Consider the following 27,263-nt stretch of genomic DNA (forward strand, 5'->3'; position numbering starts at 1 on the left):
GCACCTAAGCTCATGTGAGCTAACCTCGAGCTATCCTGGGGCAGAAAGGGACTGTCAGTTTCAATAATCTAGGAATTGAGATTTTAGGTTAGCAAGTTAGAAGCAAAATCAGTGCATAAAGCTGGTCCGTCAAAGGGCTAGACAAAAGAAGGAATAAGACAATGAAACATCTTTATCTTGGCTTGGGCTCTAGGTGGGTGTATAGGAGTGAAGAGAAGTCTTTCCTGAGAATTCATAACCACAGTCCCAAACAGGTACAGGGTTTCAATTTACACCACGCCTACATGTTCTGGGAACTCCTGAGCTGAGAAACTAATATAAATATTAGTCCAATCCCAGAGAAACCTCTACAACACTTGACAGAAGCAAACACAAGACTGTGCTGAAGGAACATGTCCACAATTCAGTCTAAAAAGGATTCTCTTAAACCATTAGACACAAAGAGAAAATCCCAAAACACATCTCAGGCTATCACCAAAAGTAGAGCACAAAGAAACAAAGACATGGAAACTATTTTTTTTTAAAAGGGTTACAAGACGTGTAGGACAGAATGAGAGGAGGTACAGGATACTTCTGATAGATGTTCCACAGAAAACAACAGACAGAATAGGGGAAGGTTATTATTTTAAAAGAAATGGCTGAGAATTTTCATCAATTTTAGGAAGTATAACCATGATTTGAAATCCAGAGGCCATACAGTGAAAACCTGACTTGTAAACACAATGAACAAAATGAAGACAATAAACTGGGAAAAAATATTGCAAGAAGGCCTTCAAATTCAAAAGAAAAAGATCAGGGTCTGGCCTGGTGGCGCAGTGGTTAAGTGCGCACATTCTGCTTTGGCAGCCCGGGGTTTGCCAGTTCGGATCCCGGGTGCGGATACAACACCGCTAGCCAAGCCATGCTGTGGCAGGTGTTCCACATATAAAGTAGAGGAAGATGGGCACAGATTGTCACTCAGGGCCAGTCTTCCTCAGCAAAAAGAGGAGGATTGGCAGCAGATGTTAGCTCAGGGCTAATCTTCCTCAAAAAAAAATTATAAAAAGACCAACAGTAGACAGAAAGTGAATGACAGACAATTCAAGGAAAGGAGAGGACTCTTGAATAGAAGAAAAGATGGTAATCTCACTTAACGTACATGTCAAATGAGACTATCACTTTCACCTGAGATTGGCAAAATCAAGACGTTCAATTAAATGCTGTTTTTGCAAGAATGTAAGGAATCTGGCAAGCCCTCATACACTGCTGATGGGAATGCAAATTGGTAATTAACTCTAGTATAAAATTATAGCTTATATTTCTTTTATAATAAAAGCAAAACTTCAACAGTAATCCTTAGCAAAGGGTATAGGCCAAAAATTCTCAAAGGGTAATTTAAAACAGCAAAACATGGAAAAACCTTTAATCTGGCTGCAAAAGAACTCCTGACTCCTGGCCCCGGTCTCCCACAGACCATTACAAAGAGGCAGATCTATGTATCACTACAGGAAGGGCATTCATGACAAACTGCTGAGGTGAAGGGGGCAAATTCTAGAATAGCATGCACAGAACGAGACCATTTTATTTAAAAACACTATCACATTCATATACAGTATATACTAGCTATGGTATGCATGTATACAGAGAAGCATCTGGAAGGGTAGTTAGTTATCAAATTATTAACCGTGCTCGCCAGGAGGGAGCAGGAGTGGGAGCCAACTTGTACTCACTATGCTCCCTGACATCACCCCCAAAGAGATTATAATTCTGCAGCATTTTCTAAACTAATACAACCATTTTTTTCAGTTTCTTTTTAAAAAGAGTTAAATTCAGGACACAGATGAACAATTTCTAAAACTTCCATCTTGAACTTAATCATTACACAGAAACACAGCTGGAAAACGATTATGTTTCAAATACATACGGTTTTTACTGCAGACATGATACATGGCCCATAGTGCCCAGAGCTGAACCTCTGGTTGAGAGAAGTTGCCAAGGAGTGGGAAAAATGCCTTGAAGGATCTAAAAAGGTACAAGGAAGATTCAGAACTTAGGCTAATGTCAGGGATGTAATAATAATTTTCAACATTCCCTCAGTGAGACAGACATATTGTTGAGCATATAATGGGAACGAGCATTTAAGAAATTGCATTCTGTTAGACACTCTATACATTCAATATCTCATTTCATCCTCAATCCTGCACACTGTCAGCCTCATTTTACAGATAAACTAAACTGAATCTCAGAGATTGTCTAAAAGTGATTTTCCCAATATCACAAAGAAACAAGATTTGAACACAGGCTATTTGACTCTAATATCTTATCATGTACCAAGGCCTCTACATGGTGGGTAGACTGAGGCCAAGCTTTAAGAAAAGCACTACACCATCACGAAAGTACCTGTAGGTCACCAACGCCATCATCTTACAAGTTGAACTTGGCCAATTCTGGACGGTTGCATACTGTACAAAAAAAGAAACCAGGATTCTAGTATTGTATTCTATCATTTTCAAAAAGTCATAATAGACTATTACATATATATACATTCATATATATATTCCTACATATATACATGTGAAACAACATAAATTTTCAAAATACGGGAATGATTACCCAAACCGAGGTAGATCTACCTGCCAAAATATCAATTAGATAACCAGTATATGCGTAGAATATGAACAAAGTCATGTGGAAAACAACACAATAAAAAGGGGCTTATGTTTAAAGATGAAGGATTTGGGGCCGGCCCAGTGGCATAGTGGTTAAATGCCCATGTTCTGCTTCAGTGGCCCACGGTTCGCTGGTTCAGTGCCCGGGTGCAGACATGGCACCGCCTGGCATGCCATGCCGTGGTAGGTGTCCCACATATAAAGAAGAAGAAGATGGGCAAGGATACTAGCTCAGGGCCAGGCTTCCTCAGCAAAAAAGAGGAGGACTGGCAGCAGATATTAGCTCAGGGCTAATCTTCCTCAAAAGAAAAAAATAAAATAAAATAAAGATGAAGGACTGAGCATGCATCTACTCCTTTGCTAAATCCCATAACAGAATAGTATAAATGGTTTAAAATAAAAGAAAGCAAACATGCAAAGAACAAAGGGGAAGGGAAATGGTAACTGATTTACTAGATCTACTACTGGGGAAGGTTAGGGGAAAAAAAGTTTTTGAACAGAACCCCCAAGAGACAAAAAATTCAGCACACAAGGTACTTCAGGAAGTAAGATTAGAGGTGGGGTTGAAAACAGGAGGATTGGTCCAAAGTGCCAAAGAATCAAGACTCCAGATCTCGTCTCCCACCCCTAACAAAAATTTCTGAATTGGCCAACCCCGTGAACAACTGAGGGTGGGAGTACCATGCTAAAAACAGAGGGCTGAAGTGAAAACCTAAATACCAAATGCTGAGACTCCTCTGTCCATATATCTCTTCCTCTGTTGGGCTTTCAGACTGTTGGTAGCCAAGCTGATAGTTTTCAATCAGGAGAACAGAAGATTCTTCTTTAGGTACATTCCAACCAGTAACGACAAAAGATCTAACAACACTGACATTGAGGAACAACTAATCCAGACCACTCACTCTCTAAGGAAGCCCACAGTCGACAAGTTCCACCTATGTGCACAGCTTCCAAACAGCCCCACTCTTACATATGAACATATGAATGGACAACTGAGGATTACCATGCACTTCAAGAAAGTCTGTAACATAAAAGAACAAAACGAATAGGAAAAAAAAGCAACTTGCAGGAAACAGACCCTGGAGAAAGAGGAAAACCTGAAACAAAACAAAACTCCCAAATTATCATTAATATCTTTAAAGAGGTGATAGATACACCAACCATGAAACAAGAAAAAGATACTGTATAAAAAAGATACATTCAGAGAAGAAAAAAAAAAAAGGAGTTCTTGGAAATTAAAAATATAATAGCAGAAATGCAAAATCCAACAGAAGGAATGGAAGGTGAAAACGATTTTTAAAAAGACAAATAAGAAATAGATCAGAAAAGATAAGTCTATGAGGGCCAACATCCCAGAAAAAAGGCCAACATTTCCTCCTTTCTTGTCCCCTCCCTCCCTTCTTCTGGAGGGAAAGAGGGAGGGAAGTTAGCGTAGGGAGAGAGGGAGAAAAAATTCCCCAGAAGTGAAGGTTAGGAGCTTCCAGAGCACTAAGTAGCTAACATAACAGATGAAAATAAATTCACGTCAACATCAAAGCACATCACTGTGATTTCCAAACACTAGGGACAAAGATCGGAAATCTTCCAAAGAAAAATAGCACAGGACTTCTCAACAGTGATACTGAGACGACAACAGAGCACTGATTTAAAAATTCTGAAGGGAAAATATTTCAAAACTAAAATTTTATACCCAGCCATTTGATCAACTAAATGTGAAGGTGAAATAAAGGCTTTTTCAAATAGATAGTGTCTCAAATTTTCTCCTTCATGCTTCACTTCTTAGGAAGCTATCAGAGGATATGATCCAACAGAATGAAGGAGTACACCAAAAACCAAGAAGGCATGCAAACCCAGGAAACAAGGAATCCCACACAAGAGAGGCACAAAATCCCCAAGATGTCAGTAAAGGAATATTCTTGATGACAGTTTAGTAGAGGTACAGACAAAGCAGACCAGATGGAAGAAAGACAGAGGCTCTAGGAAAGAAGTCTCTGGGAAGCTGAGTGGACAGACTATGTCTGAATGAGCTGAAAGGAGATTTATACTTGAAGCATAGGGAAGGGGTGCACAGGAACAGTGAGAAAAAGAATCTTCATTTCTCAGAGTGGGAAAATGAATTGGTAGATAATGCCTTAAACTGAAAAGTCAAGCAGTAGCAACAGTAGTTATTTAGAGACGTGGAGGTAAATACCAAAAGAAACAGCTTTAAAAAGAGCTAAAAGTGGGAAAGAGAATTGCAATAAGCCATAAACAACTGTTGGCATGTAGAACTTTTATGAAAGAAAAATATCAGAAGAAATGCAACAAAACGTTACCTAGAGGTTAGCTTTGGGTGGGAGGGTATACAGCTTTTACATATTTTCTTCAGACTTTTCTATATGTTTCCCATTTTCTACAATGAAGACATATTTCTAATATTCTTATCATCTAGAAAAATAAGTTTTCTGCAAGAAGAGAGTACTCTGGATTTTGTCAAGAGGAACAGTTCTCATACCAGATCCTGGAGAAGAGCGCTCCTCTGAAGGCCACGGGATCTCCAGGGCTGGCTGTCAGACGTCAGGTGGGCTATGACACCTGCTGCAAAATAGCTGACTTCCATTTCTTTGCTCTGGAGCAAGCTGCTGACATGCTTCACCACACCCTCTGCCATCAGCTCAGAGGAGAGAGCTCTGACTTCAGCCACGTTGTTCTACAGGTCAGATGGAGCAGAGAATATCAGGGAGAGGAAAGGAGGGGAGCATCAGGAATTGGTTCCTCTCCCTCTGCTCTTACCAGGTCAGATACATTCCGAACGCTTGGTCCCAGCCTCCTCCCTCTCTACCAGCTAACACCCACAATTCCACCCCTTGATAATGAGGATGATCAGTAACAACAAAGCATTGAGGAAGCACTTACTAAGTGCCAGGCACTATACTAAACAAAAATGTCTTTTTATCTGCCTTATCTCGTTTAATCTTTGAAATAGTCAAACAAAAAATGTGCCACTCAGTAAGACTGACTCGTCAGATTCACACTGCTAATGACTAGTTGAACCAGAAGACAAATCCAGGCCCGACTCAAATACTCCACGTTCCTGGGACCTACTACATGACCCATTAGCTCGAAGGTTAACAGTAACAATGAAGGGCAGGTAGTGTTTTCTTTATTTTATATTTTGTATTAGTCTTCTATGCTGTGTAACAAATTACCACAAACTCAGTGGCTTAAAGCAACATACATTTTTTCTCTCACAGTTTCTGTGGGTCAGGAGTCCAGGCATGACTTAGTGAGTCCTCTACTGTGAGGTCTCACCAGGCTGAAATCAAAGTGCTGGCTGGGCTGCATTCTCATCTGGAGGCTCCAGTGGGGGGAATCTACTTCAAAGCCCACTCAGACTCTTGGCAGAATTCATTTCCTTGTGGCTGCAAGACTGAGGGTTTCAGTTTCTTGCTGGAAGACACCCTGAGCTCCTAGAAGCTATCCACAGTTCCTGCCATGCAGGCTTCTCCCTTCTCCAAGCACTTACTTCAGGGCAGCTTGCTTCTTCAAAGCAGCAAGAAAGTCTCTCTAGAGTGTCTGCTAGCAAGATGAAATTAAATCTATATTGTAATATAATCACAAGAGTGATATATATCCTATCATCTTTGCCATATCTATTGCTTAGAAGCAAGTCATAGGCCCTGCCCACACTCGAGGGAAGGGCAATTCACAAAGACATGGACAGCAAGAGACTGAAATCACTGGGGGCCAATTTAGGATCATCTGTCTACCACACAGATGAATAAACAAAGGTTTAGAGGTGAAACACACAGTCAAAGTGAAGACAGCGTTTACTGCTCCTCTTGAAGCAGCTTTCAGAAAGTACACCCTGTAGACTAGTATTCTGAAAAAAGCACATGGCCACTACACAGACAACTGGACCGTTTTGAGATCCACTCCACCCCACAACAGTGTTTCCAAAGACCAGCTATATCCCTCGTGTCAATAGCATGATTTCAGCAAAACCTGCACTGTTCTGAGATTCCCGCAGTTTCCCCAGGGCCAGCTGTGTGCTTCATCAACAGCACGATTTCAGCAGTACGTCCATCAGACGGCAGCCCCAAACAAGGAGAGGCAACATGATACACAGCTTCCTCAGCACAACAGAGACACCTCAGGTGAGTCCCAAGACTTCTCTTCTAAGCTTGGCAGAGGCTACTTTTCTATTAGCATTTTCTTTCCAAGAGTCTACGGAACAAAATGTTGAGAAGATGGGAGCCACAGGAGAAAGTGAGTCCTCTTCATTCAGAGAAAGAAAGCAAAACGGGCAACCTCATAGACCCTCAGCATTCTGAGAGGCCCTCAGAAGGACGGAAAGTTAAGGATCTCCCAGGTCAGCTAGGAGGATACTCAGCACTATACAGGATGTATGAGGTGTCAATCCACCTTCCTGGCCTCATTTCCCATTGCTTTTCTTCTTCCCACCTTCTCTGAAAATTTCAGTCTGTATTACAGTGTCCCTCAAATGATTACACTTTCTCATCTTCCCTAGCCAAAAATAACCTTTATCCCCTACTTCTTTTGTCCCTTCCTTCTACTTTTCTCTACCTTCCAGATTTCCAATATTATCATGTATTCCTCTGTGTTTCAAGTCCTATATGTGCTAGGGAGACAAAGGAAAAGACATAGTACCTAATGTCAAGGAGTTCATGATCTAGAATCAAAGGTTCCCTCTGGACTTTGTGCCTTTTTTCCAGTACTTAGCATATAGTCAATCTTCAACTAGAGAACTCTCCGTATGCATGTCCACCACCACATCCCCAATGTTACGAGCACCATCAGCTTGATGGATTTCATGCATCTGCATCGCCCATAGCAACAGCATGGCAAACTGCAGGGCCTTCAAGTATGTTTTCATTACTTTTTGCAAATTTTCACCTTTATCTTTAGGAAACAAAGGAATTTCTCAATAATGAACATCCTGATTGAGAGGTAGTATATAGAAGTATAAACAACAAATTTCTAAAAACCTGATTGCCTTGTTAAAGAGGAAGTATAGCAAAGTGGTTAGTGTTAGAACCTCTGGAGCCAGACTGCCTGAGTTTGAATTCTGATTCTGCCTCTTACTACCTAGGTGACACAGGGTAAAAGGCACTTCTGTGCCCCAGATTCTATGTCTATAAAATGTAGATGACCATTCGTGGTCAAGTATAGAATCTAACACAATTTTTCCTATCCCTGTGTATACACCCCTTAGCAATGTGACTTTGCTGCTTCTCCCATCAAGGGATGGACAACTCCTTTAATCTGGGCTTAACCATGGGCATAGTAAGTAATATATATATTTGGCCCTCGTCCCCAGTTCCTGACACAGAGCTTTTAAATCCCTTGGAATTTCTGGAGTGATAGGAGCATCTTTGTTCTAATCAGGCGACTCTTGGCAGGCACCTAGATAGCTTCAGGAAGGGAGCTGGTTGCCAGAAACAGCAAACCTTGATTACAAGCCAGAAACTTTCAGCCCCTCTCCCCAACCTGTGGGGGGAGGTGGGAGGGGCTGAAGATTGAATTAATAATTGATCCTATGTGATGACCCCATAAAAACTCCTAAACGATGGGGTTTGGAGAACTTCTGAGTTGGTGAACACATCAAGGTGCTAGAGGGGGGTGTGCCCAGTGATGGCAAGAAGGCTCTGTGCACACCCCTCCTTCCTTGCCCTACCCATCTCTTCCACTGGACCGTTTCTGAGTTGTAGCCTTTATAATAAACTGATAACAGCAAGTAAAGTGCCTTCCAGAGTTCAGTGAGCCATTCTAGCAAATTATCAACCTGAGAAAGGGGGTCATGGAAACCCCCAATTTATAGCCAGTGAGTCAGAAGTACAGGTGGCCCAGGATTTATGACTGGCAATTAAAGTGGGGGCACAGTCTACTGGGACTAAGCTCTTTAACTTGGGGGGGTCTGATGCTAACTCTGGGTAGTCAGTGTCAGAACTGAATTGAACTGAATTGCAGGACACCAAGCTGGCGTTGCCGAGTTAGAGAAGTGGTTGTTGGAAAACACCCTAGACCATATCACCTGCTTTGGCCAACAAGACATTAGAAAATGTGACATAAGTAGAGTTTTAGAAGCTACCTGTACAGTGAGACTTGCCTTCTATTGCTGCCCTGAAACTGCCAAGTGAAGAAGCCCACCAAGACTCAAGGCCCAGCTAACAACCTGTATGAACCATGACATAAGCGAGTCAGGCCACCTTAGAGCACCCAACCCCATGTGAGCCACCAGATGGCTGCAGCTACGTGAGGAACTCCACAGGAGACCAGCAGCAGAACTCCACAGCTGAGCTCAGTTCAAACTGTTGACTCACAGATTCCTAAGTAAATAAAATGGCTGCTGTTTTAAGCTGTAACTGTTCACAGCAATAGATGACTGCTATATAATAGTATTTACTTCACAGGGATGATGTGAAGATTAAACGAGCTAATACATGCAAATTGCTTCCAAGAGTGCCTAGCATATAGTAGGTACTACGTAAGTGTTAGTTTTCTTATTTTTTCTAAGTATTTAGAATTAACTCAAAACAATTCACCTTACCAAAAGACCAAGTACTTTGCTTTGTATTGCTGACTCTGAAAAAGTCTGTCAAAAGAATATACAGGTTACTTTACCATAAAGAAAAGAACTTTACATATAAACTCAATCCTGTCTTCCCACCTCCAAGACGTGGATGAAGATTGCCAGTCCTTGATTTTCAATAAAGTGCTTGCAGGCGGCTGGAGACTCATCTGTAAGATTCCAAAGTGCTTTCAAAGTAAACAAGAGGGTGACATCATCTAAGTTCTCAGTAGTCTTTTGTTTTACTATTGCTAGAAGTTCCTAAAAACCAAAGAGACAGGGAGTTAGATGTCCTGATGACTGACTCAATTCCAACACAAGGAAAGCAATAGTTAAAAAAAGCTTCAGAATCAAACCTGGGTTCTAAACCCAAGTTCCACCACTTAATAGGTTTGTGACCCATTTTCTCTTTATAGAATGAGTTGCACCTATCTCCTAGGGTTTTTATGAGGATTACATGAAAAAAGAAAATTAAAAGTTTAATGAGCACTTAGAGTTATTGGTGCTTGTTAGTAAACCTCATAATCAAGTACCTATTAGCTATTTCATTATTCATTTATTGAGAATGTTTACTCAACACTTTTTGGAAGTCAGGCACTTATTGAGGGAAAACAGACAGAAGATAAAAAAAAGACAGTTGGTTTTTCTGAACTATAATAAAACAATTTTAAGTTTTAGTAAATGTTCTGAAGGAAACAAATAAAAGCCTAAGAATTTACTCTAGAAAAGGCGGGAGAGAGAAACCTCCATACAAAGTTAGTTTGTAAACGGGGACCAGAAGAAAAGGAGGGTAAGCCAGCAAAGCAAGAAAGTGGGGGGAGAGAGGGGATTTGCCAGGCAAAGAAAAAGTTTGCTGTTCTGGGCCTTTGAGCAGGTCCGTATAGCCAGAGGATAACGCTAGTATTATAACCTTATGTCCTAACAGCTTAAAGAAACCACTGGCTCATTTTAACAGAGATTCCAACATACTATTTCAGATCAGAATACTTCACATATTAACACAAGTTAAGCCAGTGTTTATGCCTTCTCTCAAGCATATTAGACTGACATGTAGGAGGTAAAAGATAGCCAATTTTCACTGAACCAGCTAATGAAAAGATACATAAAACATATCAGCACTAAACAAATCAGACTACATCTATTTTCAGGAAGAACGCTGTTGTCAGTGCCCTCAACTCCATTCTGACTCCTAGTGACCCTGCGAACAGCGGAGCAGGACCCTGCTCAGTATTTTTGTGCCATCTTCTCACATTCCAGTGCTATATCAGACCATGGTATTCATAGGGTTTTCATGGCCAATTTTTTCAGAAGTGGGTGGGGCCAGGTCTTTCTTCTTGGTCTGTCTTAGTCTAGACGCTCTGCTGAAACCTGCCGCCAAGGGTGACCCTGCTGGTATTTACAAGACTGGCAGATAGCTTTCAAGCAGCTGCCACAATGTGACAACAGATAGACAGATGCTATGGTTTCCTGACTGAGAAATGAACCCAGACCACAGCAGTGAGAACACCAAATCTTAACTACTAGACCACCAGGCCTGGCTTCAGGAGGAACGAGACCACCTCAAATATTTTACCCAACCAAGAGAGAACGTATCAAGAGAATTCATCACAAAAATATAGCTGTGAAAACCAAGAGGAGAATATAAAAGTGGCACACAACACTGTAACAATCATCCAGACAGCCAATAGGTGTGTGGTGGCAAGACAAGGGAGGGAGCAGAGGAAGTGAGGCAGACCCTGAAAGTAACGATGACTCTGGCCAGACCCATGGTCAGAGGCTTTACATATTTTATCTTAATGACACTCAATGTAACTGCCAAACAAATATTACTCCTCTGACAGCGGTGTGTTTTCCAGGAGATACCAGCGTTTCAGATGAAGAGTCTGAGGCAGAGAAGAGATAAGTAAAGTATCTAAGGTCTTACGGCTAGTGGTTGAACCTGTTGTTTTAATCGAAACCCTGAACTTTTGGTACCACTAGCTAAAACTGTTTCTCCAAGGACTACAGTGTGCTACTCTGTCCTCCATGTATTTTCAGTACCTGGTCTCTATACCAATATCAATCTCTCTCTCTCTCCACGTACTCCTGCTATCGTTCCCAGCAACTTCAATGTTCCTCCACCACATCATCTTGGCAAAACTCCTCCCTTACCTAAACCACACTTCATGACCACCCCCAAACATCTGAATACTCCTAAAGGCTGTGCTCGAGTCGCACTTCCAATATCTGCCAAAAATCTCAAAGGGGCATTCAACCATACCTGGCAATCCTACTGTATTATAGCTCAAGGAATTTGCTCCAAAGTCTACTATTTCACAATTCTCTCTCCTCAAACTTTAGCTGCCATCTTTTTACTCCTCTCATTTAATGACTTCATCTAATTTTTCACTGAGAACTATAGCTATTCTTCCTAACAAAATCTACCAACCTGCTCGCACTTGCATCATTGTACTTTGCCTTCCTTTCTGCTCCAATCAAAAGCAAACATCTTTACTTCTATTCTATAGACAATTCCTGTACACACACAAAGATATGGCACCAAAATTACGTCCCTCTGTCTTGTCTATGCCATCACTTTTTCCTGTTTCAGAATTATTTTCATGGCCATAAAACACATCTTAATGTAACCCACTTGGAAAAATAAACTACTGGCTCCACATAATAGCTTTATTTCTCTGCCTACTCATCAGGGGCCAGCCCGGTGGCCGAGTGGTTAGGTTTGCACACTCGGCTTCGGCGGCCCAGGGTTTCGCCAGTTAGGATACTGAGCACAGACCTAGCAGCACTCAAAGCCATGCTGAGACGGCATCCCACACAGCAGAACTAGAAGGATCTACAACTAGAATATACAACTATGTACTAGGGGGCTTTGGGGAGAAGAAACAAACAAACAAACAAATAAATAAAATATATCAAAAAGTTATCTCCATTTCTCACCTCCCATTTGCTCATCTTTGTACTCCAACCAGGTTTTGTCCCACTACTCTACTATGATAACATAAGATGACTAATGATTTCCATCTTGCCAAATCTAGTGGTTAACACACTCAAAACCACTCATCTCAATCACTCAATAGCATCTCACATGACTGCCCAATTTCTCTCAAATATTTCTCTTGGATTCTAAGACACCAGTCTCGCTTGATTTTCTAACTCGTTTTGGATGTTCCTTCCCTATCTCCTTTCCTGTCTCCTCTTTCTCTTCCCACATAGTATTGTAGCCCTTTTCTTCTCTCTATATATACTCCACATTTTCCAAGTGTTTGCGTCCCATATCAGAACTAGTGACTCAAATGATCTCTCTAGCCCTGTCCACTCCTCTGATATCAAGTTGTCTACTTGATATCTCAAGCATCTCAGAAATTAACACATTCAAATTCACTCTCGATTTTTACCCTCTAAACCTACTGGCTCAAGACCAAATACTCATAAGATTCCACTTATAACAACATGCAAAAGGTAAAAGCCTTAAGAATAAATGTAAGAAGTGTACAATATCAACATGAAGAAAACATCTACATACTTCTGGGGGACAGGAAAGACTGAATAAATGGAATAACATATGCTCTTCTCAGATAGGAAAAATCAACATCACAGAGATGTCAATTCTTCTAAGCCAATCTATAAATTTAACATACTCCCAAAGAAAACAGGGCTTTCTGTGTTCACACAGAAAAACCAAACAGACAAAAAAACTGAAAAAAATCCAAGGAAAGGTCTTAACTATTAAAGGATTTATAAAGTCAATAAATAAAAAGTGTGACAGCATGTAAATAGACATACAAATTCATGGAAGAGAATAAAGTCCAGAAATAGATGCAATTATATATGTGAATTCAATATATGATAAAGGTGGCAATGCATAACAGTAGAGAAAAGATAAATCATTCAATAATAGGAAAGAGGCAACTGAGCAGACACTGAGGGAAAAAAAAGACCCCGAAATCTCAAAACAAAACCAAACCAAAAAAACCCCAAGTAAACCAAATACTTACATGTTAAAAGAAAGAAAAAGGAAACCAAGGGTAAAAAAAAAAAATTGAGAAATTTAAAAAAAATACTCCATGGAGTAGGGAGATACTTTCAAAGTGTGCCATCAATCCTAGAGGCACAAAAGAAAATAACTTCAACCATATAAAAATTAAAAAATTACTGCACAGCAAAACATTCCGTAAACAAAGTAAAAACAGACAATTGGGGAAAAATACATGCATCTCATATCATGGTCAAAGGCTCATTTCCTTAATATATTAAAAAAATCTTATAAATTAGAAAAAAGCCAGCAACCCAAAAGAAAAACATGTAAAGGCCAAAATATTCTCACAGAAAATATAAATGATTCTTTAAAAGAAAGGATGGCTCAAGGGCTGGCCCCGTGGCCGAGTGGTTAAGTTTGTGTGCTCTGCTGCAGGCGGCCCAGTGTTTCGTTGGTTTGAATCCTGGGCGCGGACATGGCACTGCTCATCAAACCACGCTGAGGCAGCGTCCCACATGCCACAACTAGAAGGACCCACAATGAAGAATATACAACTATGTACCGGGGGACTTTGGGGAGAAAAAGGAAAAAAATAAAATCTTTAAAAAAAAAAAAAAAAAAGGATGGCTCAAGTCTTCTCTCAAAATAAGACAAGTGCAAAATAAAACGATGTACATTTTTCAGTAAGCAATGTTAGCATAATCATAATGTAAATACTGATTACTGATTTATTAAAAATTGTGATAATCAGCTAGGGGTTGGAGAAGGAGACAATCTGTAGAGATATATGAAGGAGAGCCAGGTTCTTATTTACCACAGCAGCAGAATCACCAGACATCTAAAACTGATAAATCAAGAAATCGCAGTTATAAGCATTTTATTCAGAGATGTGGAGGTAAATACCAGAAGAAACAGCTGCAAGAGTAGAAAGTAGTTCCTTCTGGGGAGCAGGTCTTACAGATTTTTCATTTTACAGGCCTTTTAGAATGATTTGATTTTCTTAACTAGGTTCATAACCTACTTTTATTTAAAAGAAAGGTTATAGGGCTGGCCCTGTGGCTGAGTGGTTAAGTTCTCCCACTCCGGTTCAGATCCTGGGTGCGGACACGGCACCGCTCATCAAGCCATGCTGAGGCAGCGTCCCACATGCCACAACTAGAAGGAGCCACAACTAAAATACACAACTATGTAAGGGGGAGGGGGGGGAGATTTGGCGAGAAAAAAAAAAAAAGCAGGAAAAGAAAGGTTATAAAAGTGATGATGAACCTACTTTCACTGCTATGAAGAGCTCTTCCTGAAGTTGTGTGGCTTCCTCGGGAGAGAGCTGTAAACAAACAGGCAAGGGTGCAATGTTAGGCCTCCATCACGGCCCCAGCAAGACCAAGGAGGGAGACACCTTGCCTCAGCAATCACATACCTGCAGGGCTAGAATTGAGATGACGCTCACCGCCATTGTCTGCATTTTGGGGTTCTCATGCTTACAGAGCCATCTCATAACAAACTTTGCAGCATCGTACCTGAAAAGCAGTATTTTTCTCACAATAAAGTTTGTGAAATTGTATATGAGGAGAGAAGTCACTTAGCCTCCCCAACAAATCCTGTAACGAAAACAGTCTTGGACTAGAAGCCTCAGCTATGAAAGCCAAGAGCATCTGGCAAAAGAGACGATCTGAAGAAGAGAACATGCAAACAACGTGAGCAAAATGCGCAGGATTCAAAGAAAGATGGACAGATTTAAGAAAGACTTACTTTTTTAGCATTCAGTTTCTACTATGATGGGTCTGAAAAAGGAAAGAAGCTCCCTGAGAGAGAGGTAAGTTGTAATCTGAATTGTAGTTAGTGCTAAAATGCCACAGCAAACAAATCACTTAGCTAGAGAGAACTCACGACCTTTTATAGGGTCAGTTACTCAGCTCCAACTCATGATCACTATGCAGGAATGAAGATTGAACTGAGAAAGACCCTCCTACTTTTCAAGAGAAGGTGGAAATATACATCTCTTTAAATAAGGAAGACCACCTTCTCACTGTGTTTTTAAAAGTCAACTCCCGGGGCTAGCCCCGTGGCCGAGTGGTTAAGTTCTCATGCTCTGCTGGCCTAGGGTTTTGCCGGTTCGGATCCTGGGCATGGACATGGCATGGTTCATCAAGCCATGCTGAGGTGGCGTCCCACATGTCACAACTAGAAGGACCCACAACTAAAAATACACAACTATGTACTGGGGGGTTTTAGGGAGAAAAAGGAAAAAATAAAATCTTTAAAAATAAATAAATAAAATAAAAGTCAACTCCCATTTTAAATACACAATTCAATTAGATTTGAGAATGGCTTGGCCTACAACCCTGCACCCACAAATCACAGCCTTTGTTCATGTCAGCCTGTGCTCATGTCAGCAACTATGATAAATGTTTTAAACTCATGAATTAGGGAGTTACAAAGGCATCTAAGAGGAATCCCTCTGGAGTCTAGGATAATGATTTTTTTTAAATTACAATCAATAAAATAATAAAAAGAATGACTAATGTTTAGAACAGCCTTGACTTCTTAAGCTGGGCACTGATAAGTACTTTACTAACATTATCATATCTAATCTCCTAAAAGTCACTATTTTACAAATAAGAAAATTTATGCACAAAGATAATGGGAAGGCTAGAACTGGAATCTAAGTTTAATGTTTGACTCTGGAGCCCATGTTCTGAGCACCCACTTGCAATCACATTTCTGGAAGAGGCTCAACAGAGCATTCTCCCCAAACACCCTACCCCAGCCTTAATCAAACCCTTGCCAACCTAATACCCAAAAACTAACAATGCTCAGAGTAACACTGATCAAGACTCCAAAACCAGATGACCAAGTTTCATACTTGCCTGTCAAATGGGACATCCACAAGAATCCTCGAATTGGTTAAGGAGAGAAGACAATTCTTCTGTAACTTTAAGGGAATAAAGAAAAACAATTTTCAGTAAATGTATACTCCATTCTAAATAAAGGTTCTAAGCATTTGGAAGGTGCTACCAATAAACTTTTCTTATTGAAATCTCACTGTATACATGGCCCTCTCCAAGTTCTTCACTTAATCTTAGTAATCTTAGTAATAAACTCTGTCACATTCACTTTTCCCTAAAGAAAAATCTTCCCCTTTTTTGGCAAAGAGCAGGTCTCCTGCCCCTGAATCCTAGAAGGATCTTTGTGGAGAGTAGCTGGCCAGTATGTCAGTCCAAGTCAATCAGCTGAAGCCCATACAGTGAAAGACAAACGTCCTTAACAGGTATCTCGTAACTAACTCTGTGACAGAGCTTCTACAGTCTACCTAAGATTGGCAGGAGTTGAACAGGTCCTTTACAGATAGTAAAGAAAGAGAGAAGGGCTCCTGGGAAAGCCAGGGGAATAGAAAATACAATACCTCTTTGAAAGGCGATGAGTAAACCAGTAAGACAAAAGTATACTATATGAGGCAGGGGCAGCAAATGCCAACAGGAATTAGGCAGTAACATAAACAAGTGAAGAGAGCTGAGTATGAAACAACAGGAGAGTAGTAGGAATCATGGCAGGCTGAAGAATTCATGCCCTTTTATTGGAGGAGTTGTTAGCTCCAACTGACAATTGCCATGTAGGAATTAAGACTGAACTGAGAATGATCTTCCAACTTTTCAAGAGAAAGTGGAAGTATAATTTTTTTTAAATGAGGATCACCTTCTTTATTGTATTTTTTGTTGTTGTTGAGAAAGGTTTGCCCTGAGCTAGTATCTGTTGCCAATCTTCCTCTTCTTTTTTTTGTCCTTGAAGAAGATTACCCCTGAGCTAACATCTGTGCCAGTCTTCCTCTATTTTTTTCTATATGGGTCACCACCACGGCATGGCTGACAAGTGGTGTAGGTGCATGCCCAGGATCCAAACATGCGAACCCAGGCTGCTGAAGCAGAGCGCACCAAACTTAACCACTATGCCATGGGGCCAGTCCCTTCCTTACTGTATTTTTTAAAATCAATTTCCATTCTAAGTACACACTTAAATTAGATTTGACAAATTTATACAGTTGTATAACCACTACCACTCACCATCGCCACAATCAAGATAAAAGATACTTCCATCATCCCACCAAAGAGTTCTACTGCATCCCCTTCCAGTCAATCCTGACCTTGCAAACTAGAGCCCCAGAAAATGACACTGTCCTTACAGAATAGTCTTTTCTAAGGTTTCACATAAATGGCATCATACAACATCTACTCTTTTGTGTCTGGCTTATTTCACTCAGCACATGTGTTTGAGATTCATCCACATTGCATCTATCAGTACTTCATTCCTTGTATTGCCAGAGGGCATTTCCTTACATGAATATATCAATTTATCTATTTACCTATTGTTGGACTTCTGGGAAGTTTTCAGTTTGGGGGGATTATGTAAGATATTATGAACATTCATATATTAGTCTCTATATGGACATATGATTTCATTTCTCTAAGACTAGAATGACTGGGTAGCATGGAAGGTATATGTCTAACTTTAAGAAACTTTAAGTTTAGCTTTAAGTTTCTTTAAGACTACTAGACTGTTGAACTGGTGATTTTATCATTTTACATTCTTAATATCAAGATATGAGAATTTCAGTTGCTCCACACACTTGTCAACACTTGGTATTGTCAGTCTTTTAATTTCAACCAATCTAGGGGGTGTATAGTGGTATCTAGGTATGCAGTGGTACCTCACTGAGATTTTAATTTGCATTTCCCTGAAGACTAAAGATACTGAGCATCTTGTCGTGTGCTCATCTGTCATCTGCATATTTTCTCTGGTGAAATGTCTATTCAAATCTTTTGCCTTTTTAAAAAATTGGTTTGTCTTGGCTTACTGAGTGAAGAGTTCTTTATATTCTCGATAAAAGTCCTCTGTCGCATATAGAAAATGAACATTTTTCCCAGCCCATGGTTTACCTTTTCATTTTTTAATGTTTTTGTCTATGTGTGTTTGTGAGCAGAAGCTTTCAATTTTGATGAACTCTACTTTACCATTTTTCTTTTATGATGTATGCTTTTAGCATCCTAAGGAACTGTGCTACCTGGAGGTCACAAACATTTTTTTCTATTTTTCTTCCACAAGTTTTACGGACTTAGCTTTTATATTTAGAACTATCATTCAACACAATTTTCACATAAGATGTTAAGACTACAGAGATGTACCAAAGTGCTAATAGCAGATGTTTCTAGGCAACTGGCTTCTGAGAAATTTTAAAAAATGTAAACCCTATTGCTCATCATATTTCCTATTTTTTCTACAACAAACATGACTTCTGTATCTATTGTCTCTCTCCTTCTCTTTTTCTCTCTCAGGTAGAATGTAAAATCAGAACTAAATAATACATATTTTGCATATATTTGGCCTGAAGTAAGAAGCACAGTCAAGTGTTCAAATTACCTGCTGACAATGGGGGAAATTTTTCAGAGCCTTGAAAAGTAGACAGGTGACCTCTGACAACAGACGAACAGGCATCCCCCTGGCCAGGCCTTGGCGGGTTAGGTTGAGGGCGCATGCACTGGCTGTGAACTGCACTGGCAGATCCAATGGATGATTCCTCATTCCTATAGCCACAAGCTGAAGATGAACTTGTTTTTAGTGGCATATGACAACATCAGCATTCTTTATACCATCTTATTTTTGTGTTAGTTAGAAAAATATTTTGCTCTGGGTCAGAAAATAAAATATTTTCCCTATCCTCAGCATATATTTTAGTATATCGGCAATACCTTCCAATCCAAATGTTGCCATTGACTAGCTGTGAGACTAGGCAAGTCATTTCCCTTCTCTGGACCTCCGTTTCCTCATCTGTGATTTCATAATCATTTAGTGAGCCTCACTCCACAGGAGGCACTGTGATAAGCACTGGAGAGGACACAAACGTGAGTTACCTGCACCCTATTCCTTAGCATAAAGCCTTGAGAGAGAAATAAGGTATGTAAACAAGTAACATTGTGAGGGATGTCAAAACATGGAAATGGAAAAAAGCACCATAAAAAGGTATAAACAAAGTGCTGCCTAAAGAAGTTACGGAGGAAGCAATCATTTCTAGTATGGAATCAAAAGGCTTCATTCAGAGCTCATTTAGGCAGGGTCTCAGATAGGATATAGACAGAAGGAGGTGGAGGTGGAATGAAGAGGGGATTCCTAGGGAAGGGAAATGTGATAAGGAAAAACACATCAGGTGGACAAAAGGATGGGATGAATCCAGCCAAAGAAGAGGGAAAAATCTGAATTTGAAAGAATATGAAAAGTGGGAGAATATAACATTAGAAAGGTAATTAAAAGACAGACTATGGAAGACCTAGAACACAAATATAAAATGAAGGTATTATACTAGCTGAGACTACATCTCCCCTAACATTAAGGGGCGATGTGATTTGTTCTATCAAATAGGAATAACCATGCTTACCGACCTCAGACACCAGTCAGCTGACACTCGCATGAGCTGTGATTTTAAGTCCCTCACTCTGACAGGTGCATGAATTCATGGAGCCTAAACAAAGACCTAAGAGACTTCTACCATGCAAAATGACTTTTCCTTTCTTGCTAAACTGCTCTTAGGATTTCACTGGATCGCCATCATCCACAACTTAAAATGCTGAAACTAAAAAAAACATGATTTTCAAAAATTACAGACTCTTAAGAAATGAAAGGATTTTTCAGGACATCTAATTTAATCTCCTCATTACAGATGGGAAACAAAGGTCCAGAGTTTTTTCTCTATGTAGTTTTTTTTTTTTTTTTTGAGGAAGATTAGCCCTGAGCTAACTGCTGCCAATCCTCCTCTTTTTGCTGAGGAAGACTGGCCCTGAGCTAACATCCGTCCCATCTTCCTCTACTTTATATGTGGGACGCCTACCACAGCATGGCTTGCCAAGCGGTGCCATGTCCGCACCTAGTATCCAAACAGGCGAACCCCGGCCACTGAAGCGGAACGTGCACACTTAACCACTGCGCCACCGGGCTGGCCCCTCTCTACAGTATTTGCTTTTAAGTTATGAATAAACCTGGGGCTGGCCCCGTGGCTGAGTGGTTAAGTTCGCCCACTCTGCTGTGGCGGCCCAGGGTTTCGCTGGTTCGGATCCCAGGCACAGACATGGCACCGCTCATCAGGTCACGTTGAGGCAGCGTCCCACATGCCACAACTAGAAGGACCTGCAACTAAGATATACAACTATGTACCAGACGGGATGTGGGGAGATAAAGCAGAAATCAATCAATCAACCTAATTACCTATGGCATAAAAATAGCTATATATATATATATATATATATATATATATATATATATATTTTAAAGATTGGCACCTGAGCTAACATCTGTTGCCAATCGTTTTTTTTCCTCTCTTCTTCTCCCCAAAGCCCCCTAGTATATAGTTGTATATTCTAGTTGTAGGTCCTTCTGGTTGTGCTATGTGGGAGGACACTCAGTATGGCCTGATGAGGGGTGCCACATATACACCCAGAATCCGAACCGGCGAAACCCTGAGCTGCCGAAGCAGAGCGCATGAACTTAACCACTCGGCCACAGGGCTGGCCTGGAAATAGCGATATTTTTAAGGAACTGGAAAGAATTACAAATAATAAAGACAAGGTGACTTTAAGACTTCAGTTTCACGTTATATTTAATTTTATATAATCATAATTTTCTTTTCTCAAACCACTTAATACTTCCAATTACAGTTAAAATAAATTCATCCTTCTGTAAACCAAAGTTTAGCCTCATCAATACCGGTAATTTTACTTTATTCACAAAATACTTTAAATGGTAAATTTGGCAACTTCAATTATTGTTATTTTGTTCTGTTCTGATTATGGACAACATTGTTGTTTTCCTTCAGAAAACCAGATGTCAGATTTTAAAGAGTAAATGAATAAACAAGAAACATTTACAGCAAAGTGAATTCACGTTTATAGATTACTAAGTCCTGTTTTAGGCAAAATAATGCAATGGTCCTATTATCCCCATCTCAGACCAAATTCAAATAATCAGATCACTTAAACTGATTCAGATGCTCACAATGAGAGAGAATCTAGCAGTTACGCCGAACTAGCACTGTTTTCCATTCTTCATGAGGGCAGTTATTCTCACTGTAGAATAAGGCATGTGAGTTATTGTATTCAGTGTGTTTGATGAACAACTTTAACTGAACCAAGTAAGAAAGTAATAATAAAACCCACCCTTCTGAGGAGTGATTACCTTTAAAAGAGCAGGCATGGTTACCTGCATTGAAAACGTCTCCGTGAAGAGCCTGTAGAGGGCCTCCTGCATAAAACATGACCTATTCTTGTATCGGCTCAGTGCTTCTGAAATCTGACTCATACTGACTCCTCCAGCAACCTAAAAAACAAAGACGTTGTTACCAACAGGGTGGGGTCTTAAGTGTTTGAAACAATAGTAGGTGTTCAAGTAAATGTTTCAGGTGCTTTACAAAGTTGTTCTCATTCAATCATAATTCTAACAGGAAAATGTTCTCCTCAACCTCATTTTTACAATGGGTCTGGAGAGGAGAAGTGGCAAACCAAGAAAGAGGTGGAGGCAAATTCAAATACCATGTCCCTACAACTATATTACAGATAAGACCTCAACTAAAATTGGAAAATACGTAAATTTTTAAACAATGAATAACCATAAATGTATATGTCTTCTAAGTACTCATGCAGGATAAATGTGGCAATAAAAGACAGGAAAGGGCCACAAACTAACTAAAATGAAAGAAAAAGCAGTTGATCTTTTCCAGTAATAGTATTTTATTATTGGTTTAATATTAATATAATTCTTCCTTGCTACTGCTGGAAGTACTAATTTCAAAGTCTATATATAGACTTGGAGTCTGGAAGATAATGGTACCCTCCTGATCCAAACAATAAAATCAACAAGGAATGTAAATAAAACTAAATCTAACCACTTTTTAGCATTCCTGGCCAATGAAGGAAAAGAAGGAAATAAAGGGGGAAAACACAAGATCTTGAAAAATGAAAAAAAAAAAAAAACCAACCCCTTCTCCACTCCGCCCTGACTAGTAACATGATCCACCGTGCACTAAAGAAATCTCACAAGACTGCATTGATAGGAGAGTGCTTTTGATTCAAGAACCCTGTCAATTAAATGCCAAGAAATAAAAAGATTCAAACTGAGTCCAGATAAACCTATTATAAGAAATTTTTTTAAAAAGTAAATCTACACATTTCAGCTGAGAAAAATTCTTCCTATAAACCAACAACAAATCAGAAGAAAATTGTAATACAGCACTTTAAAACACATTAAATATTTTCAACAAGCATTTTGGGATATGCAAAAATACCTTCAACAAAAAGATGAAACAAGGGGTGATTAAACTCAAAGAAAAAATCATATCAAATATAAAAACTAATTTATAAGGTACCCAGGGAAGGAAAGATTTGAATAATAATTTAGTAAGGGGAATAAATGCAAGAAAAGAAACAAGAGAAGGAAACTTAAAAAAAGAAAGTAAAAAGGATCTGGATCAAGTGATGATATGGAAAAAGACAGAGATCCAACATACATATATTTGAAGTTTCTGGGGGAAAAATAAAATTACAATCAAAGGAAAACTTTCCGGAAATAAAAAAAGCCTTAAATCACGACACTGAAAGACTTCACCCAAGACCTGGGACAACTGCCCCAGATCAAGTCTGAGACACATCACAGCACAAGGAGTGAATCTAAAGAAAAAACCTTCAGGGCCCCCACATAACGAAACCAAATAAGTGACACAGAGAATTAGATTGTCATCAGACTTAATAAGCAATATACAAATAAAGGCAACCGTGGAGACGCATTTTCAAGAAACAGGGAAAGAAAAGGGTAAACAAAGGAGTTTATATGCAGCCAAGCTATACTTCAAATATCAAAGTTATAAAAGATTGAATAATAAGAACTTAGAGAATATGGATACAAGTCCCCTTCCTGAAAAATCTACTGGAGGATAAGTTTCATACAATCACGAGAGAACTGGAGAAACTTTGACAACAGACAGTGAGCATTTAATGTATTTAATTACAGATCTTTCTCCCAACCTAGACAATAAGCAACTTGGAGAATCTGTCTAATGCAACTATGTTGAAATACAGTTTATTAATTGGAGTTTACTAAAGCCTTGCAATTTCCAGGGGAAAGCTTGGACAGTAAATTGTGGTTCACTTCCATCAATTTCAACTCTTAGCACATAGCAGCCATCCACCTCCCAACCCCCAGCAACTAGCATGTGCTCCTAGATCAGCTTGCACTTAGCTTGTGGGAGCCATGGTGGAGACAAAGACTCTCTCCTACAAATACAGGGGATCTGTATTCTCATCCCTAATTGCTGCTTCTGATGCCAGGTGCAGACAAAGAGGTGGGCAGCCACTGTTGTTGCACCTCTCCAATTGTTCAAAGCTCCTCTCCCTCCAGCTAAAGTAACTTCCAGTGGATTTAAAGGACCAGCGTCCCTCCCCACCTCACCTCCCATCTTCATTTTACTCTTTTTCCCATTTGAGGAGCCAGACATTAAAAACTAAGACATGCAAAACAACTGCATATACACAGAAAATTCCACAGCAACTGCACATGCCCCCAAAAAGGCTCAGAAAAGGCCCAAAAAGACATTAAAGTTCATACCTCAGGCTCATCCTCAGCACAGATCAAAAAACCAAAACAGCAAACCCTACAGAAGGGAGAGAATATGATTTCCAGAGTTGCCAAATTATTGGTTTCAAATGTCCAGTTTTCAACAAAAAAATCACAAAGCATACAAAGGAATAGCAAAGTATGGCCCATTATTGGGGGTGGGGGGGGGGGAGCAAGAGAAAGTGTCCCTGTAAAAGACCTCATGGCAGATCTACTAGACAAAGACTTCAAAAGAACTGTCTTAAAGATGTTCAGAGAACTAAAGGAAGACATCAAGTCAAGAAAACAATGTATGAACAAAGAGAAAAATAAAGACAGAAAACCTAAAAAAATCCAAAGAAATTCTGGAGCTAAGAAGCATAAGTTAAATTGAAAATTCCCTAGAGAGGCTGGCCCCGTGGCCGAGTGGTTAAGTTCGCGCACTCTGCTGCAGGCGGCCCAGTGTTTCGTTGCTTCGAATCCTGGGTGCGGACATGGCACTGCTCATCCAACCACGCTGAGACAGCATCCCACATGCCACAACTAGAAGGACCCACAAAGAAGAATATACAGCTATGTACCAGGGGGCTTTGGGGAGAAAAAGGAAAAAAATAAAATCTTAAAAAAAAAAAAAAAAGAAAAAAGAAAATTCACTACAGGGATTCAAAGGCAGATGTGAACAGGCAGAAGAAAGAATCAATGGACATGACGATAGGACAAAGGATTTTATGGAGTAGAGGAATGGAAAACAAAACACTGAAAAGAAGTGAACAGAGTCTAAGGAGCCTGTGGGATACCATTAAGAAAACCAACACACACACTGAGAGAGAAAGGGGCAGAGAGAATATTTGAAGAAAAAATGACCAAGAATTTCTCAAATTTGATGAAAGATGTGAATATAGACATCCAAGGAAATCAAAGAACTCCAATTAAGACGAACTCAGAAGACTCACACCAAGAGACTTTCAAAGGCCAAAGACAAAGACAGAATCACGGAAGCAGCGAGAGAGAACTAAATCATCACATACAACGCATCCTCAATAAGATTATATGCAGATTTCCCATGAGAAACTTCACAGGCCAGAAGACATATGTGCCAATACATTCAAAGTGTTAAAAGAAGAAAACTTAAACCAAGAATCCTATATCCAGCAAAATCATCCTTCAAAACTGCTGGAGAGGGGCCAGCCCAGTGGCATAGTGGTTAAGTGTGCACGTCATGCTTCGGCAGCCCAGGTTTCACCAGTTTGGATGCTGGCTGCAGACATGCCACTGCTTGGCAAGCCATGCTGTAGGTAGGCGTCACACATATAAAGTAGAGGAAGATGGGCATGGATGTTGGCTCAGGGCCAATCTTCCTCAGCAAAAAGAGGAGGATTGGCAGCAGATGTTAGCTTAGGGCTAATCTTCCCCTCCACCCCCAAGAAAGGAGAAAACTTTGGGGGGGGGGGGGGAAGTGCTGGAGAAATCAAGACATTCCCAGATAAACAAAAGCTGAGGAAATTTACTACCACTAGACCTGCCCCTCAAGAAATGCTCAAAGGAGTCCTGCAGGGTGAAGTGAAGCAGCACTAGACAGCAACAAGAAGCCATGACGAAACAATGGTCTCAATAAAGGTGAGCGCATGAGAAATTACAAAAGCTAGTGATATTTTAAAATTGGTTTGTAACTCCACTTTTTGTTTTCTACATGATTTAAGTAATACATTAAGAAAAATTATTACTATAAAAAGCTAGTGTTTTTATAACTCTGGTGTGTAACTCCAAATTTTGTTTTCTACATAAAGTAAGGGACAAATGCTTTAAAAAGAATTATTACTTTATGCTTTGAGGCCGACAATGTATAATGATGTACTTTTGGGACACGATCAATTAAAAGGGGTGGGGTCAGAGATGTAAAGGAACAATTTTTTGTTATCAAAGTTAAACTGCTATAAATTCAAATTGGAGTGTTATAACTTCAGGATGTGAGACGTAATCCCCACGGTAACCACAAAGAGATTACCTACAGAATATACACAAAAATAAATAAAAGAATTTAAACATTTCACTACAAAAGAATCAGCTAAACAAAAAAATAAAATAGTAATGCAGGAAATGAGAGGGAAAAAGCTACAAAGCACACAGAAACCAAAGAGCAAAATGACAGAAGTTGCCCTTATTGGTAATCACTTTAAATGGAAAGGGATTAAACTCTACAATTTAAAGACAAAGACTGGAAGAACGAATAAAAACACATGAATCACCTATATATTGTGCCTACAGGAATTACTTTAGATCCAAAGATACAGCTATATGGAAAGTAAAAGGAAGGATGGAAAAGAGATTCCATGCAAACGTAACGAAAAGAGCAGATATAACTACACTAATATCAAACAAAATAGACTTTAATCAAAAGAGGTTACAAGACACAAAGTAGGGCGTTATGTATTACTAAAAGGTTCAGTACAGTAAGAAGATAAAATAACTACAAACACTTATGTACCAATTGACAGACCATCAAAATATATGATGCAAAAACTGACAGAATTGAAGAGAGAAACAGACATTTCTACAATAATGGAGACTTGAATAACCCACTCTCAATAATGGCTAGAACAACCAGACACAAGTAAGGAAACAGCTGACTTAAAATAACACAATAAAACAACGAGATCTACAAACATAGACAACAGTAACAGCACACATTTTTTCAAGTATACCATGGGACATTTTCTAGGACAGACCATATGTCAGGCCACAAATGAAGTCTCAATAGACTTAAAAAGACAGATATCATGCAAAGTATTCTTTTTTTACACTATGAGATGAAGTTAGAAATAGCAGAAGTAAAACTAGAGAATTCACAAATGTATGGAAGTCAAACAACATACTCAATCAAAGGATCAAAGAAGTAGTCACAACGGACACTACAAAATATTTACAGATGAATGAAAATAAAAAGACAACCTAACAAAACTTGAGGGATACAGTGAAAGCAGTGCTAAGGGGTAAATTTATAGCTATAAAAGCTTACATTAAAAGAAAAGATCTCAGAGAGGCTAGCCCCATGTCCTAGTGGTTAAAATGGCATGCTCCATTTCAGCGACCCAGGTTCGGTTACTGGGTGTGGACCTACACCACTCATTGGTGGCCATGTTGTGGCAGCAACCCACATACAAAAGAGAGTGATTAGCACAGTGGTTAGTTCACAGCGAATCTTCCTCAAGCAAAAAAAGAGGAAGGTTGACAACAGATGTTAGCACAGGGCAAATCTTCCTCAACAACAACAAAAAAGATCTCAAATCAACACTTATCTTTACTACTTAAAGAAGAAAAACTGAACAAACTAAACCCAAAGCTAGCAGAAAGAAGGAAATAATGATTAGAACAGAGATTGATGAAACAGAAAAATAATAGAGAAAATTAACGAAACCAAAAGTTGGTTCTTTGAACAAATCAACAA

The 27,263-nt window shown here is 39.6% G+C and overlaps 1 protein-coding gene and 1 long non-coding RNA gene across 8 annotated transcripts in view; one reads left to right on the forward strand and one right to left on the reverse strand.

Moving 5' to 3' along the window:
• The window catches only part of ZYG11A (zyg-11 family member A, cell cycle regulator), a 78,390-nt gene that overhangs the window by 3,128 nt on the left and 47,999 nt on the right, over positions 1–27,263 (reverse strand). For all 6 annotated transcript variants that reach the window (XM_023629875.2, XM_023629866.2, XM_023629876.2 and 3 more), the window contains 10 exons: positions 21,410–21,550; positions 18,608–18,784; positions 16,063–16,127; positions 14,613–14,712; positions 14,466–14,519; positions 9,319–9,480; positions 9,199–9,243; positions 5,143–5,337; positions 2,380–2,441; positions 1,904–2,001 (listed from right to left, as the gene is read on the reverse strand). In XM_023629875.2, coding sequence (XP_023485643.1) covers positions 1,904–2,001; positions 2,380–2,441; positions 5,143–5,337; positions 9,199–9,243; positions 9,319–9,480; positions 14,466–14,519; positions 14,613–14,712; positions 16,063–16,127; positions 18,608–18,784; positions 21,410–21,550 — 1,099 coding nt within the window. The remainder of the gene's footprint in view (positions 1–1,903; positions 2,002–2,379; positions 2,442–5,142; positions 5,338–9,198; positions 9,244–9,318; positions 9,481–14,465; positions 14,520–14,612; positions 14,713–16,062; positions 16,128–18,607; positions 18,785–21,409; positions 21,551–27,263) is intronic.
• On the forward strand, positions 5,078–9,436 carry LOC138923141 (uncharacterized). 2 transcript variants are annotated; one of them, XR_011436347.1, is made up of 6 exons: positions 5,078–5,208; positions 5,344–5,423; positions 5,614–5,778; positions 5,882–6,784; positions 7,864–7,934; positions 8,619–9,098. It is a non-coding gene; the product is annotated as an uncharacterized lncRNA (long non-coding RNA). The 2 variants fall into 2 exon arrangements; XR_011436348.1 differs by lacking the exon at positions 7,864–7,934 and having other exon boundaries at positions 8,619–9,436.

The sequence above is a fragment of the Equus caballus genome, chromosome 2 (genome assembly GCF_041296265.1).
Source record: "Equus caballus isolate H_3958 breed thoroughbred chromosome 2, TB-T2T, whole genome shotgun sequence".
Classification (NCBI taxonomy): domain Eukaryota; kingdom Metazoa; phylum Chordata; class Mammalia; order Perissodactyla; family Equidae; genus Equus; species Equus caballus.